The sequence below is a fragment of the Podarcis cretensis genome (assembly GCF_951804945.1).
Source record: "Podarcis cretensis genome assembly, chromosome: 12".
NCBI classification, from domain to species: domain Eukaryota; kingdom Metazoa; phylum Chordata; class Lepidosauria; order Squamata; family Lacertidae; genus Podarcis; species Podarcis cretensis.
In genome coordinates, this window is record NC_137181.1 from 8,701,173 (window position 1) to 8,718,235 (window position 17,063).

General features: G+C 47.8%; 1 protein-coding gene across 1 annotated transcript in view; it reads right to left on the reverse strand.

The window, feature by feature from the left end:
- GARS1 (glycyl-tRNA synthetase 1) overlaps positions 1 to 9,628 on the reverse strand; it is a 30,487-nt gene extending 20,859 nt beyond the window's left edge. Inside the window, exons 1-2 of the mRNA XM_079946732.1 lie at positions 9,277 to 9,628; positions 2,837 to 2,938 (exon numbers count right to left, since the gene is read on the reverse strand). Of these exons, the coding sequence (XP_079802858.1) occupies positions 2,837 to 2,938; positions 9,277 to 9,549 (375 nt within the window). The 5' untranslated portion in view covers positions 9,550 to 9,628. The remainder of the gene's footprint in view (positions 1 to 2,836; positions 2,939 to 9,276) is intronic.
- Between the last annotated feature and the right edge of the window lie 7,435 nt (positions 9,629 to 17,063).

Here is a 17,063-nt window from a genome sequence, read left to right on the forward strand (position 1 = left end):
TAATAATAATAATAATAATAATAATAATAATTTTTATTTATATCCCGCCCTCCCCAGCTGAAGCCGGGCTCAGGGCGGCTAACAACAATAAAACAGTACAAAAGTAAAGCACAAACAACACTCTAAAATCATTCATTATAAAATTAATTAAATTCAAGCCACTGGCCACCATTGGGCCAGAGCTCTGCGAAGATTGCCGAGGGAGGGAGTCAGGCTGTGCCCTGGCCAAAGGCCTGGCGGAACAGCTCTGTCTTGCAGGCCCTGCGGAAAGATGTCAAGTCCCGCAGGGCCCTAGTCTCTTGTGAAAGAGCATTCCACCAGATCGGGGCCACAGCCGAAAAAGCCTTGGCTCTAGTTGAGGCCAGCCTAACTTCTCTGTGGCCTGGGACCTTCAAGATGCTTTTATTTGAAGACCGTAAGTTCCTCTGTGGGGCATACCAGGAGAGGCGGTCCCGTAGGTACGAGGGTCCTAGGCCGTATAGGGCTTTAAAGGTTAAAACCAGCACCTTAAACCTGATCCTGTACTCCACCGGGAGCCAGTGCAGCTGGTATAGCACCGGGTGAATGTGATCTCGCAGCGAAGACCCCATAAGGAGTCTTGCCATGGCATTCTGCACCTGCTGGAGTTTCTGGGTCAGTCTCAAGGGCAGCCCCACGTAGAGCGAGTTACAATAATCCAGTCTGGAGGTGACCATCGTGTGGATCACAGTGGCTAGGTCAGGGCGAGAGAGGTAAGGAGCCAACTGCTTAGCTTGGCGGAGATGGAAAAATGCCGCCTTTGTTATAACTGCAATCTGCGCCTCCATGGAAAGGGAGGTGTCAAATAAGCCTAACATAGCTGGGATGCCAAATTCCAAAAACTTAAATGATGTTTAAAAGAAGAAAAATGCAAATGGTGTTTATACGGCCCCCAAGACATGACAGACTCTGCCCATGAGACTTTGAAATAAATTAGAGGGGGAAGCAATGCTTTTTTCTATATGTGACCCAGTCCAGTACAGTAGAGCTGAGAAGGTAGAATCTAAGAAACTATAAATGGCTTAGGACCAGGTTATTTGAAGGACTGCCTCTTTCCACACTACGTAGGTGCTACCCTGTGTTCCTTCACCACTGCAGGAGAGCTTCATGGGAACACAGATGTCGCCTCTCACAAGTGGCATCCAGACTGTGGAATTCTCCAACAAGAAGTTCAGCTAGAACCCCTCTTTTCGAGGTTTAGATACTTTTTTAAAATTCCACTGTGGCTTTTAAGCTGCTTTAACCTCCTGCTGCACCAACTTATTTTTTAAACTGGCCCAGTTGCTTTTTAGTCCTCTCGTGCTGGTGTTTCAATGATTTGACTGCTGTACTGCAGTCTTCTAAATCACAGAATCTTAAAGAGTTGGAAGGGACGCAAGAGTCATCTAGTCCAACCCCCTGCAATGCAGAAATTTCAGCTAAAGCATCCGTGACAGATGGCCATCCAACCTCTGCTTGAAAACCTCCAAAGAAGGAGAGTCCATCACCTCTCGTGGGAGTCTGTTCCACTGCCAAACAGCTGTCAGAAAGTTTTTTTCGAAAGTTTAGTTGGAACCTCCTTTCTTGTAACTTGAAGCCTTTGCCTCGAGTCCTACCCTCAAGAGCAGGAGAATAAATCCATAGAAGTTACCAGTCTGCCAAAAATTCTGCTAGCCGTCTGGGGGCTGACCAAGGAGAGAAGGAGTATTTCATGGCTTCTCCAGCAGCCCATTTGCTTTCTATGCTGGACCCAGAAGAGCACTCATTTCCCACTTGGCCCATCTGCTCACTCATCGGCATGCAATTCTTGTTTCCAGTGGCCACCCAGCGAGTGCCTAAATCAGGCATAAGCAAACTCAGCCCTCCAGATGTTTTGGGACTACAACTCCCATCATCCCTAGCTAACAGGACCAGTGGTCAGGGATGATGAGAGTTGTACTCCCAAAACATCTGGAGGGCCGAGTTTGCCTATACCTGGCCTAAATACAAGGCTTATACATCCAAGCTGGACTGATGCGAGTTGGCAAAGGCTGGTCTAAACCATGGTTGACCATTACAAAGATGGGCCAAGTCAACCCCCACCCAGTGCAGCCGGGAGCGGTTTAGAAGCATGAAGTTAGCCTCAACAACAGATGAGGAAAGCAACCCCACTTACAACTTTAAGTTTACTACTACTAATAAATAATAATAACAACAACTTATTATTTATAGCCTGCCCATCTGGCCGGGCCTCCCTAGCCACTCTGGGTGGCTTCCAACAAACTATTAAAAACACAATAAAACATCAGACATTAAAAACTTCCCTAAACATGGCTGCCTTCAGATGCCTTCTAAAAATCAGATAGTTGTTTATTTCCTTGACAACTGATGGGAGGGCGTTCCACAGGGCGGGCGCCACTACAGAGAAGGCCCTCTGCCTGGTTCCCTGTAAACCTCACTTCTCACAGGGAGGGAACCACCAGAAGGCCCTAGGAGCTGGACCTCAGTGTCTGGGCTCAACGATGGGGGTGGAGACGCTCCTTCAGGTATACTGGGCCAAGGCCATTTAGTACTTTAAAGGTCAACACCAACACTTTGAATCTGGCATGCTATCACTAACCATAATCAAGAAGAACCACAGTTCAGCGTTCACAGGAAATGCTGAACTATGGTTAATCTGGAAATGGACATTGAAACTTCCAGCCACCTCCTTGCAGGCACAATGGAGGAAGAAAAGGAGAGGGGAAACACAAGTCTGAAGTTCATTGTAACTTGTCAGTGCAACCCTAAACCTTGGTCATTTATTCTGGCATAATAAATGACCAAAAGTCAACAAAAAAAATTGACCCCCAAGGCTCACCTTTGCTTCGAGGATTCTCTTGCGAGCCTTGAGTTCAGCTACTGCTTTGTCTACATCCACCTGGGGTGCCTTCTCGTCCTTCAACTTTCGAACAAGTTCGCCCTAGAAAAAGAATTGCAAATAGTCAGTACGGGTTCAGTTCTGGAAGAAATCCCATGAACATAGCGGGGGGGGGGGGGAGGAATTGCCAGCAGAAATAGCACTTTTCTGCCACTTAAACTTACAACATACACATGGATTTGAGGGCCAAGCGATACCTGACCCACAATGATGCTTAAACCAGTACAATTGCCTTTTGGAGGGTGGGGGGGGGGAGAGATGAAATCTCTCAAAGAAATGGACAGCATGTGGTGCGTCACAGTCTATGTACGTTTACCAAGAAGTCAAGTCCCACTGTGTGAATGCAATTTACTTTCTAGGAAGTGTGTCCAGGATTTCGGTATCATTGATTTTCTTAAAGATGTGACAGTAAACAAAAACAAAACAAAAAGTTGACAGAAGCAAGTTATTACGGCATTTCAATAAAAGCCGTACAATTTTGAAAGACAGCAATGTAATTGACTGCAGACATCTTGATAAAGGCTTAAGGATGGTTTCACCGTGGGCTGATAAGAATGTACCGTATTTTTCGCTCTATAGGATGCACTTTTCCCCCTCCAAAAATGAAGGGGAAATGTGTGTGCGTCCTATGGGGCGAATGTAGGCTTTCGCTGAAGCCTGGAGAGCAAGAGGGGCCGGTGCGCACCGACCCCTCTCGCTCTCCAGGCTTCAGGAAGCTATCCGCAAGCTTGGGAGCCCGCGGGAGTTCCCGCCAGGCTCCCTAGGCTTGCGGATAGCAGCCTGCAGCCCGAAACCCGGGGAGCGCAACGGAGCGCACCCCAGGCTTCGGGCAGCTCTCCGCAAGCCTTGGGAGCCCGGCACAACTTCCCGCCGGGCTCCCTAGGCTTGCGGATAGCAGCCTGCATCCCGAAGCTTGGGGCGCGCTGAGCTCAGCGCGCCCCAGGCCTCGGGCAAATATCCGCAAGCCTGGGGAGACTGGCGCGAAGTCACGCCAGTCTCCCAAGGCTTGCAGAGAGCTGCCTGTTCTGGGGGCTGGGGTCAGGGGAAGCTCGGGCTTCCCCTGCCCCAGCCCTGCGCCTGGGGGGGAAATATTTTTTTTTTCTTTATTCCCCCCCCCCCAAAAAAAAAACCTAGGTGCGCCCTATGGGGCGAAAAATACGGTAGGTTAGAAAAGTCATTCTTACCGGGATTTCTTATCTCACATTCACAACAGTCCTGGGAGGATAGGCTATGACAAATGTCCCTTCTACATGGTATCTACTGGGTCCCATGGCTAAGAACCACCATAGGTCTTATATCCCACACTTCAATTTCCACACAAAATTCAATACTAGTTTTTCCTTACATGGAAAACAGGGCAGGGCAACATTACTGTGAAACGTAGGTGGATACAACTCCAAAAGTCCCAGGTTCAATCCATAGAGTCTGTGTAGAACCTTCGAACGCCTACTCAGAATTCCCAAGAAGATTGTCACAAATTATGCATATGGAGTCTTGCCGTGAATATATACACAAAGGGTACAAACCCTGGTGAGTCACAATCATAGTTCCCCAGATTTGGGGTGTGGGTAAGCGCATATATGGGGAGGTGCATACACAAAAGTCCACTCAATAAGTCCACTGTCTTGACTCCATGGAGAGAGGTTGTATGGAGCTGAAGAAACCAATACAACGGCTTAGCTGGATATATCCCACGACAGCCTTTGCCAACCTAGTGCTCTCCAGATGTTTTGAACTATAACTCCCATCAGCCCCAGCCAGTTGTTGTCCAAAACATCTGGAGGGCATCGGACTAGCAGAATGCCTTAAGGATTAGATTCATTTTTTTAAAAAAAGACTATAAACTCCATCACCTTCCTAGTTTCACAAATCACAGTTTAGCATCAATCTTCCCCCTAAATAGATTTCCTTTATTGAAGGTCTCAAATGGGACTGCATTTTTTATAGTAAGTTCTTTCTACGCTGGTAAACCGTTCGCTCCACCGACAAGCAGTTGGCAGGAAGAGCAGAAGTCGAGGGCAAAGGAAAATATGAGCAGGAGGGAAAGAGCTTCAGATGTGGAAAGAAATCTCCATCCTTATGAGATTAATCAAAGAAGAGGCAGGCATGCCAAGCATGACAGACCACAAACTCATCAGGGAAGAAGCGAAAGAGAAACCCGACAGCGTCCATTGCTGCAGCCAGACTAACAACGAGCTTGATTCTGAATGTGAAAGTTTGACTCGAAGTCACTGCAGTTGCAGGCTAACGTGGCAGAAGGGAGGGAACTGAAGGTTGTTTTTTTAAGCTAGAAAAGAAGGGAAGGAGAAGAAGGGAGGAAGAGAGGGTCGGATGAGAGATAAAACCTCAGGAAAGCAAAATTAAAAAGACATTTGCAATCTGCAGTCACCAGGAATGAAAAGGGGGGGGCATGCATTTTTAAAAAGCCAGCAGCATTTGCAGTTTCACATGTCAAGAAAGAGAAAGTCCAAAACACACAGGAAAAAGGCAGAAATTGAGGCGGGGGGGAGGGAGGGAGAGGAAGGAAATGCCGACAGGATACAATTTATTTGAGAGAACCTGCCCAACCCAAAGAAAGTGCAACGGAGCTAGACTGATGTGGCAGATTTCACTGCAGCTTTGTCCCTTATGGCAGGGAAAGGGATCCACCCCTCTAACACAGAAGCCTATTGCATCAGGCACTGCTGCAGGAGGAAAACATTAACCCAGCCCAGGACTGATTTCTCACTCAAGGAGATCTGTCCAGAGGTGTAATTAAAGTGTTTCTTCCTTCCCTAATGACGGGGACAAGCCAACAGTCCATACAACCTCCTCTTCATTCACCAGATCTTAATCTCTGCCAGGCTAATTTCACATCACACAGCACACTCTCTGCGCCTGGCAAAAGTCCCTTCTCACACCAAGCTTTACTTTCAGCATTTCCTTATTGCAAATATGAGAAAGCAGGAAGATTCCTGTTTAAGAAAACGTTCTGTGTTTGTGTGTCAGCTATTGAGATTCCTTTTAAAAGGATAACCTCTGACTCTTGCATCCAGCCACCAGAACCTGATTCAGCAAGATCTCCTTATAACCAGGTAATCTGGGATGGTGTATGATGATTCACAAGAAAAACAAAGCTGAAGCATGCACTAATTAAGATGCTACCCATCCAGTTATGTAAAGACACCCATCTGAGTCCATTTTACATGACTAGCTAAGCAAGAATAGACTGTGAACTTAGTGGCATAATGGGGAATTTACACAGAAATAACCATGTATCTAAAGATCAGGTATATAAATAATCTGGGTATGCAGGGCCTTCTGCTCAGTTGTGAAACAACCAAACAGATCCAATTTTGCATTAGACTGGAATATATAGACATACACCCTCCAGGAGGCAAAGATATAAAAGAGTATTGAAAGAACCAAGCAGATCTGAAAGTCAGATGGTATGTGGAGAAGCAAAGCTCATCTCCACCATGTGAAATCCCCCACACAAAAAGTTAAGGAAATTTAACAGTACAATGCTTTAAAGCAGCACTGTCTATCAATAGGCATTCATCCCTACTGGGAATCTAAATATATCCCCAAATCCTTACAACCATTGTATTATTACGACTACAATTTGATTATATAAACTGCTTTTCAGCCTAAAGGCCCCCAAAGCAGTGAACAGCCTATTAAACTGATAAGAACATATATTAAAGGTAAAGGTAAAGGTACCCCTGCCCGTACGGGCCAGTCTTGACAGACTCTGGGGTTGTGCGCCCATCTCACTTAAGAGGCCAGGGGCCAGCGCTGTCCGCAGACACTTCCGGGTCACGTGGCCAGCGTGACATCGCTGCTCTGGCGAGCCAGAGCCGCACACGGAAACGCCGTTTACCTTCCCGCTGGTAAGCGGTCCCTATTTATCTATTTGCACCCGGAGGTGCTTTCGAACTGCTAGGTTGGCAGGCGCTGGGACCGAGCAGCGGGAGCGCACCCCGCCGCAGGGATTCGAACCGCCGACCTTTTGATCGGCAAGTCCTAGGCGCTGAGGCTTTAACCCACAGCGCCACCTGCGTCCCAAGGAACATATATTATGCTTGATCTTACCCAAAAGACCTTGAGAAAATGCTTAATTTGCTTCTTTTCAAATGAACAAAAGTGGCTACAGATCTTTGAATCAGAGAGCGCAGAGATTCAATTCTTTACTGCAAGGTATCACATCTGTCTACAAAAGGAGTATCATAAGGGGCAGGGTAAAGGTTCATTAGGAATAATGCATTCCAAGCGAAACAACTCTGTAGAAAGCTAAGGCTGCAATTCCCCACTAACCTAGGACCACTGAACCCAATGGGGCTTACTTCTTAATAGATATGTATAGAGCATTGTGCTGTGTAAGACATGCGGGAGAAGAAAACGATGCTCTGTGTGGACTCCACTCTGCTAAAAATGGGTTTGAATCATCATTTCACACTGTAGGAGGGAAAGGGGACCTTAAACACATTCCTCTAGAGAGTAAACAGCTGGAGCAATTCAGCTGAAGAAAATGAGAGGAAAGACCATCCACAGTATATGGGTCAGCAGGGGGAAAGAGTTAATATCTATCTTGTTCTCAGCTCAGCTTATTACAGTGGGAGAGGAACTGCAGAGAAGCATGTGAGTTTATAAAGAGGAAGGCAGGAATCTCACAGAAGACCCAAATCTATGTTCAGGTAAATCTCACCCACCCAAACGGAATATAGGAACCTAGTTATATGAAAGAAAATGCAGCAGAGAAATTAGCTGTAACACAAGGCAAATCTCAGGAACCTGGGGAAAGGATCCACTCTCTCTCTCTCTCTCTCTCTCACACTCTCTCTCTCTCTCTCTCTCACACACACACACACACACACACACACACAACTGGCTCTCTATGAGAACAGGAATGCTGCAAAGAGACACAGCACTTTAATTCAAATGTACATGAGGACTTTCCTCAAACAGAATTAAGGAATGTTTGTATGAATCTAACATTAGGTAGAAACAGATCTGTAACTAAAGGGGGGTTATTCTAAAGCAATGGTGACTTCCTACACACCTCAAAGCTACAGGGGAAAGCTCTGGAGAATAGCCAGGAATTAAGCATTTGTATGTATCTCTTAATTCTACAGCTACACCGTGAATGGGGGGGCAGAGTGACACGCAAGTCGGAACAGAGAAAGATGACTAGGATGAGAAAGCTTCAAACAAAGGAAGGATCCAGAGGAAGCACCTGTCCTAAATCAAGTTTTGAAAGGATGCCACATCACCACACGCAAATCAAGGGTTGGTTAGGATCCCCCGAAAACACCCAGGATCCAGAATCCCAAGCAAATCCCACCCAGAGTTCCAAGCGTAAAGGAAAACCAGGGGCAGCTGCATCTTGTCACTGGGTATCCTCAGATCAGAAGGCTCCCAGGACAATCCTATACGCATGGTTGTTCGGAATCGAGCCCCACTGCACCCAGCGGGGCCTTACACTTGCGTAAAGTGCCTTTGAAGCCTGACAGTATTGCTGTCAGGTGCGATTATTCACCTCTTTCCCACTACACAGATCCAGACTGCAAGGGGAAGCCTACTGAAAGGGGGGAAAGAGAAGTCCTCTATAGACATAACCCTGTGTGTTTGTAACTATATATGTCTCTTTCTCTCTCTCTCTCTTTGTGTGTGTGTGTGTGTGTGTGTGTGTATCTCCAGATATATGTGTGCATCCCTATTTATATGTATGTGCATCTATTTATCCCTATGTGTTATGTGCATAAATATAGATATAGATATATATGTGTGTGCATGTATGTATGGGTATATAAGTATGTGTGTATATCTGTGTATTATGTTTATATGTGTGTACAGTGGTACCTCGAATTAAGTACTTAATTCGTTCCAGAGGTCTGTTCTTAACCTGAAACGGTTCTTAACCTGAAGCACCACTTAAGCTACTGGGGCCTCCCGCTGCCGCCACCTCGTGATTTCTGTTCTCATCCTGGGGCAAAGTTCTTAACCTGAGGTACTATTTCTGGCTGAGTGGAGTGTGTAACCTGAAGCGTATGTAACCAGAGGTACCACTGTATATGGTATGTGTTTATGTGTGTGTGTGTGTGTGTGTGTGTGTGTGTGTATATATATATACACACAGAGAGAGAGATGCACAGATTCTAGAGGCCCTCATCCAGATTTGGGGGGGGGAAATAAATATTATTTAAAATAAATATTATTTTTTTAAAAAACCAGATTGGGGGGGGGGGTGGGGGGCAAGATCCTGGAATGAAAAAGAGGGAAGCCCCCGACCCAGAGTATGCGGAGTCCCCCCTCCTCTTTCTAACACAGGCAGACATTCCCCCCCCCCACTGATGGACAAAGGACCCCCCCCTCCAAACAAGCCCCCCGTCCAGCCTCACCTGCTGCCGCACCGCCTGCCTGAGCGGGGCGAGGAGCGCCTCGGCGGCGGGCCCGTCCATGCCGGCGCCGGGGTTGCTGGTCCGCTGGGAGGGCGAGGAGGAGGAGGCGGCGGCAGGGACGGCGGAGGGGGACCCGGGGCGCCTGGTGACCAGGGTCCGGCCGGCGGGGCTGGGCTGGAGGCTGAGGAGGCGGCTGCGGATGCTGCTGCTGCTGCTGCTGCTTCTGAGGCGGCCGAGCGAGGCGGCGCGGAGGACGCTAAGGGGCCACGGCATGGAGCGCAGGAGGGCGGCGGCGGCGGCGGCGAGGCCCGGCCCCCAGCATGATGAAATCCCCGGCCGGCGAGGCCGCCCTGTCGGCTCGCCCCGCCTCGAGCCAGGCGGACGCGGCGCCCGCTCCGCCGCGGCACTTTCGCTCCTTCTCTGCCCCGCCCCGGCCGCGGAGTGGCAGGCGCAGATTCGACACGGGCCAGCGGGCGGGATCTAATCCACGCAGGCCTCGCCTTTCCCTTGGGCCGGAGTAGGCCGCGCCGGTTGCTAAGGCAACGGCCAGGCCTTCCCCTCCCGCCGCCTCAGAGGCCCTGCGAGGCCGAGCGAACAAAATAAAAATAAACGGAGGGTTTATAAACGGGGAAGCAATATCACTTGCTACTTGGAAATGTTGGGGAGGAGGGGGGAATATTATGGGGTGGTGTTTTTTTTGTGTTTTTTTAAAAAAAGGCAGGCCTCGTTCAGCCTTTCTCAAAGTTGGGTTCCCCAGAGGTTGTTGGACTACAACTCCCAGCATCACCGATCACGGGCCCTGGAAGCTAGGGATGATGGGAGTTGTAGTCTTAAGAACAGCAGGGGAGCCAAGTTTGAGAAACACTGATCACCAGCGAAAAACACTGCAGCAGGAACACCACAGAGGAGATGCATGACCTTGTACCACATGTTCACCCAATGCAAGAAACCCTAGTCTGAATGAGTCCCAGATTTAAGAATTCATCAAACATTTCAAAGACTACAGATCCCATGCTGCAGTGCAGCCTCGCTCAAATATTCTCTGTCAATAAAGGAGCATGCAAAACTGGCAGCTGCACAATGCCGAAGTCTTTGGTGCTTCGTCACTCCCCATCTCCCTCTGGGAAAACTGCAGACGCTCCACTTCTGGGAGGTCAGGCACATGACAGCAGCCCTTCCCACTGGCTGCTACCAACACCGCTGGTCTCCTCCTTAAACACTACAAAGTCCATGTTGCAGGGCAAATGCGATCTAATGTGTGTACTCAACAAACAGGCTCGTGCAATCACGGTTCAGTTTCCCCACATTCTTCTTTTTTTTTAAGAATATTTTTTTATTAACCGACCAATCAAATCAAATCAAACCAAATTACATAAATTCCAAATTACACAGCCGAATTTTAATTTTTTGTTGGGGGTACCCATATTTCAAGTTCCGAAGGGATCCAATCAACTTCTTGCTTCTTACTGCTGTTTTAATGTCCACAAATCTAACCTTATGATGTTCACAGTACTATCCAGTCCTTTCTTATTTTTCCACATCTCTTGTTGTTATTTTCATATATTTTTCCTTTCTCTTTGTGACCTCTGATAGTCTCCGCAAGCTGGTTAGAACAGTTTGTAATCCTGCGTGGATATTTTTTTTTTTATCCAATAGCCATATCCAGACGTTTTCCATATAACATCATTTCCATACATCAAAACAGTCTTAGCGTCATTAATCTTCACCAATCTGCCTCCTTTCTCAAAACCTCTGAGGAGATTCACTAGGAATGCAGTCTGAAAACAAATCCGTTCTTCCTCCCGGCTATAAATCCTTTGGCAAGATGGCGACTCTGAATTAATTGCTGTGCCATTCCCAAAAGCTCTTATTGCTTCTCGGTCTCCATAAAGCATACTTTTGGTTAAAGTTTATCTCTACACAGACCTTAATCATCCTGCTTGGATCAGTTCAACCGACGGTTCTAATGAGGAGGGGTTCTTGTAAATCACATAGAAGGAAAGTAAAAAAGGTTCCCCCCCATTCAGCCCCGTTGTCAACATACCCCGCCTTTGGTGTATCTTCATTGTAAAATATTCCTGTTTCTCCAGCCCGTCGTCTTCTTTCGCAGAGGTCACTTAAATTAGCAGACTTCACTCCCCTTCTTCACTTGAAATATGTGCATTTGCTTCTTTTGTAATTAATTATTCCAAATTGCTGCAACTAGTGCGCGATCAGAGACAGCGTCCAGGAGAGCCGAGGTCCACACGGGGGCATTCTGCCTAGGGCCCTCACCTCCTTCTTTCGAATTAGGGGGTGATTTATGGGCACAGCAGGCAAGGGCAGTGTTCCCCATTTCCTTGGGGCAACAAGGGAGGCTCTCTACTCCCATAACAGCCTCTTAATTACCCCGTGTGGGTCAGAGAGATGGTATTGTCAGCCATCTTCCAATGCGCCCCCTAGTGGCCCCCCAGTTTCCCCACATTCTTAATCACCATCCAGTCTATGCGGTGTCACAATTCCTGGAAGTTTTAAGTTGCCCACAACTCACTTCCATAAAGTAGCATGCTCACCACACAAGACTGGCAGACCATCTTGTTGGGCATCTCATTCTCTCATACCCTTTCGGAGAGGCTTATCCAGCTCAGCATTGATGGAGAGGTTTCTGGTTATGGTGGAACCCAGGTAGACAAAATGGCCTTCCACCTCAAGCATATGGTCGTCAATGCTGATGTGTGGAGTGCCAGTGACATCCTGACCCAGGTTGTTGGTCTTCATGAGGCTGATGGTACGGCCAAGCTCCCTGCAAGCTTGAGCAAAACAGGTGATGAGTCTCTGGAGAGCTTCCTCAGAGTGTACAGTGAAGACAGTGTCATCTGCAAACAACATCTCTCAGGTAAGGACCCACCACACTTTTGTGTTGGTGTGGAGACTTGCCAGGTTAAACAGACCCTCATCACTCCTTGAATGGAAGTATGGACCACCTTCTGCCATGGTCCGGTTTACAGGCGGTCAAAGTCCTGGTGGAGGATGGCGGGACCTGGGGCAAGACGGCAGGGTGGGAGCAGGAACGAGAGTCCGGAAGCCAGGAGTCAGGAAGCCAAGGGTCCGAGGATCAGAAAGCAAGGAGTCAAGAAGCCAAACGCAGGAAGCATGTTGCTGTGGCCAAGAGCCAAAGGGAAATGCTGCCCTTCTATCCCTTCCCGGCTCTTGCCACCAGGGGCTGTTCACTGTGAGTTACCAATCGGCCTCACCTGTGCGGCCGCGCCTTGACTCTTGAGAACAAACTTAGGAAAGCTCCAGTCCTGCGAAGCCCTACTGGACACAGGGCCTGGCTCCTGCATGCACTCCTGACATCTTCAGTCAAGCTGAAGGCATCTGAAAGAACGATCAAGAAGAATGTGCCAAAGAGAGTTGGGGCAAGAAAACACGGCTCTTTGTAGGAAAGGCATCTGAAGATGAGCCATCATACTGGAGAGTGCCATGCACGTTCTTGTGGAGGAACACAATCATCTTGTGAAGTTTAGGTGGGCATCCTATCTTGTTGAGCAGTGTGAAGAGTCCTTTTCGGCTGACAAGGTCAAAGGCCTTCGACAGGTCTATGAAAGTATGTACTAGGGCTGTCATATGTCTGGATTTTCCCGGACATTAGCGGGATTTCAAAGGCAGAATTGACGTCGGGGGATTTCTGAAAGGCGGCGCTTTGTCCTGGATCTTAGGTAAGTCAATCAAAAAATTGCGTTGTGGCACAGATCCTTGGCATAAGGGAGGAATTGAAGGAATTTCTGCACTTCTGTTGGGATTTTGGCCTGTCCTGGGTCTTTCCCACATGCCTGAGAGTTGATGGCACTGTTGATTAGATGTCTCTCTTTCTTCTTTGTGCTATGGGCTCTCCTTAACCTGAGATGGACCTTGCTTGCCACCAGGGAGTCATCCATGTGGTATCTCCATGTGACATGAATACAGTTCAGTGCTGATTTCCTGGTGACAATCAAATCCAGCCGGTGGACTTACTATACTTGATTTTCTCTAATCTTTTGAAGGGATCTAAGGAAGAAGCTGTCAAAATTTTCTGTGCCTTGCAGCATATTACATAAGTAAATTATGCATTGTACAAAGAAGTACTTTCCTTTTGTCTCCCCTGACTGTGCTGCCAATGGGTTCTTGAATTATGAGAGATGGAGATAAATTTCACTCTCATCACAAAGAGTTTTATAAGCTTCTATCCTGCCTCTTCCTGAGGTTCAAAAGTAACTTTCCTCTTTTGGCATATTGCTACGGTAGCGCAAGCGATTCAGCACTGGGACCTACGTTATCAGAGTATGTAGCTTAAGATGCCCTGACAATGTACAGATAAATGACCAAAACAGAAAGTAAGAACAGTTTCAGAAAGTCAGTAGAGAAAATCTCATTTATTGGGGGGGGGGGGATTTGCCAAAGCTAGAGTTTTCCTCGTTTGGGATATGCAACCACTGGGTATGGATTACTTGGCTTGTACAAAAGTAGAGATAAGTGCTCTTTGGGAAATGCAAAATTTAAGGCAGCGGCAACATTTGTTGTGCAAAATTGAAAAGTACAATATTTAACCACAGATGTATTTGAAGGAAAATACTGGAAAGTGTCCGTATAGTTCAAGCTATGGTTTTCCCAGTAGTGATGTATAGAAGTGATAGCTGGACCATAAAGAAGGATGATCGCCGAAGAATTGATGCTTTTGAATTCTGGTGCTGGAGGAGACTCTTGAGAGTCCCATGGACAGCAAGAAGATCAAACCTATCCATTCTTAAGGAAATCAGCTCTGAGTGCTCACTGGAAGGACAGATCGTGAAGCTCAGGCTCCAATACTTTGGCCACCTCATGAGAAGAGAAGACTCCCTGGAAAAGACCCTGATGTTGGGAAAGATGGAGGGCACAAGGAGAAGGGGACGACAGAGGACGAGATGGTGGGACGGTGTTCCCGAGGCTACCAGCATGAGTTTGCCCAAGCTGCGGGAGGCGGTGGAGGACAGGGGAGCCTGGCGTGCCCTGGTCCATGGGGTCACAAAGAGTTGGACACGACTAAACGACTAAACAGCAACTACTGGAAAGTGTCCCTACTACCAGGTGTTTTTTGAATCCTGCACAAACACACAAGAAGAGGGTGTGTTGCATTGTAAGCGAACACTGTTGTCTCCATCTGCTCATTGCAGACTGGAAACATACGGCTGAGCGACACATGCTGTAAGGGGGATGTTCAGGAGAGAGAGGCAGTGTTAAACAAACCAGCAGTCTTAATGTAAGCAGCGATGCTGGCATATTCTCCAGCATCCCCAATTGCAAATGCCACTTTTTGGTGCAGGATCCATCTGTCATATCCATCACAGCAAGACCTGAGGGCACCTTGCTGCGAAGCCATAAATCATCCCCACTGTACGTTACAAACCTGAAGTGGCAGAGGAAACAAGCAGATATTATTATCTTGGTAAGAAGGTTACGTGTCTTTCCAGGACGGCATCCTCCAATCTGCTGCATCCTAGATGGTGCTGGAATCCAACCCCCATCATCCCCAATCATTGGCTATGCTGGCTGGGGCTGATGGGATTTGAAGTCCAAAAACTAGAGTGCACCAGGGTGGGAGAGACTGTTGCAGGAAATGGTGGCCTTTAGTCCCACGGCTAGTTGCAAAGCAGGAATCTCCATCACACTTGCTGTTGCTTTTTGCTGCATCCTATATTTTACCTGGCACAGTCTGTTTTTTGGCTCTTGGCCCTGATAAATCACTGTCCCTGTTTTGTAATTTTGTAATTCTCCTAAAAGAGCCTTTCCTAAAATCAACCGTCTTGGGAACTATGATTGGCAGGTGAAGCCTCAAGGACTGCCTCTCTACATATGAACCTACCTGGACCCTGAGATCATCCTCTGAGGTCTTTCTTCAAATGCCTCCTCCATGAGAGGTCTGGAGGGTGGCTACACGAGAACAGGGCCTTTTCTGCAGTGGCTCCCCCTCTATGGAATGCTGCCCCCAGGGAGGTTTGCCTGGCACCAGACAAAAACATTCATCTTCAACCAGGCTTTGGGTTGCCCTTTTAAACGTGTTGTGGAAGAGGGGATTATTGTTTTGTTTTTGTTTGGTATTTTGTGTTTTTTATATTGTAATTTACAATCTGAGATTTACAGTGTGTGTGAATAAATAAATAAATAAATAAATAAATAAATGGTAATGCTGCCACTGGGGGCTGCCTAACTGGTGGGGAGCCATGGCAGGGACTTTTTTGTGATGCCCCCCCCCCCCGTTTCTGTGTACAACAAGATCTGTGTTTCACCTGTGAAATGTTGGAGGGTGTGTTCTTTTAGGGCTACCCCACGTGTTACCTGGCACAGTGTTTAGATCAGACATGCCAACTATTACACAGCAAAGCAGCAATGCTCTTCCCAGAGGCGTGAATGTTGTCCCCGTTTTATGAAGCGTGCCTGAACCGCACAGTTAGTTCCTCAAGGGTTTCTGCTTTGGGAAGGTCTAGGGCAGGCTTCCTCAACCTTGGCCCTCCAGATGTTTTTGGCCTACAACTCCCATGATCCCTAGCTAGCAGGACCAGTGGTCAGGAATGGTGGGAACTGTAGTCTCAAAACATCTGGAGGGCCGAGGTTGAGGAAGCCTGGTCTAGGGCCCACACAACAAATCCTAGCTCAGGAATGGGTGACCTGCAGACCTCCAGAACTCATTGGACTCCCAACTCCCATCATCCCCAGCCAGCATGGCCCAATGGTCAGGGATGGTGGGAACTGTAGTCTCCAGGAGGTCTACTTATGGGGTCCTGATCCATACTGGGACCCTCCAGAGGTCTCCAATATCTCCCCCTCCGATGTTCAGGTTCATGAGAACCGGATCATGAGATACTGGTTGGCCAACTGGTACTCTTCAGGGTGGGACGGATTTGGCCACATGGCCCCTAGTCGCTGACTGCTATGGTAGACAATAACGGGGCCACATTCCACAATGGGCAGAGTCCCCAGTCCGCAACAAACTGTCGCCGTCAGGAGAATCCCAAAACAATGCTGAAGTCCTGAATTTCCTATGGACCAGCACCTCCCCCCCCCCACTGCCCTGTCCAAATAACTCTCCCACACTACGCAACTCTGAAGTTTGTTTTCTAAGGGTTTCGAGACCACAGCTTGTCCTGCTTCGAAGAGCTTGTGCCAGTACTGCTTCCTGACTGTTAAAACAGCTGGGAGGGGGAAAATTAAAAATGGAAAGAACTTGTCGTTCGCACAATGTAGGAAAATTCCTTTGTGTTTCAACTCCCTCGCTTGATTTGCATTAAAAATAATCCCTTACCGAAGAGGGGTTATGTAACTCTTGATGTGAAGCGGCTAGTCGAGGCCGCTAGATGGCAGACCTTCTCCTTCCTTCTTTCTTTTTTAGATGTATTCTTCCCCCTCTCCCTTTCCCCCCCACACAAACCATACACACAAACTCCGCTCCCCCTTTAATGAGGCCTCTTTGGGTTTTGAAATTTCATCTGGCTTGGTTTTGTTCCCCAGCCCACTTTGCACAGAATCTACAGCACATACCAAAGTTTCCATGCCGGGGTGCCTCACAGGAGGAGTGGCCCTTGCAAGAGAAAACACCCCAAATGCATCCAAAATGGATTGTGGCAGTTCTTGGAAAGTACTTCGGATGCCTCGCCGCCCCCTATTTCCACTTCTTATTTTTTGGAAGGGTGGGGAATTTGTGTGGTTTTGCACACATAGCACTGGGATCACACTAACACCATATATTTAAAAGCACTACGATACCACTTTAAACAGTCATGGCTTTCCCCACCCCC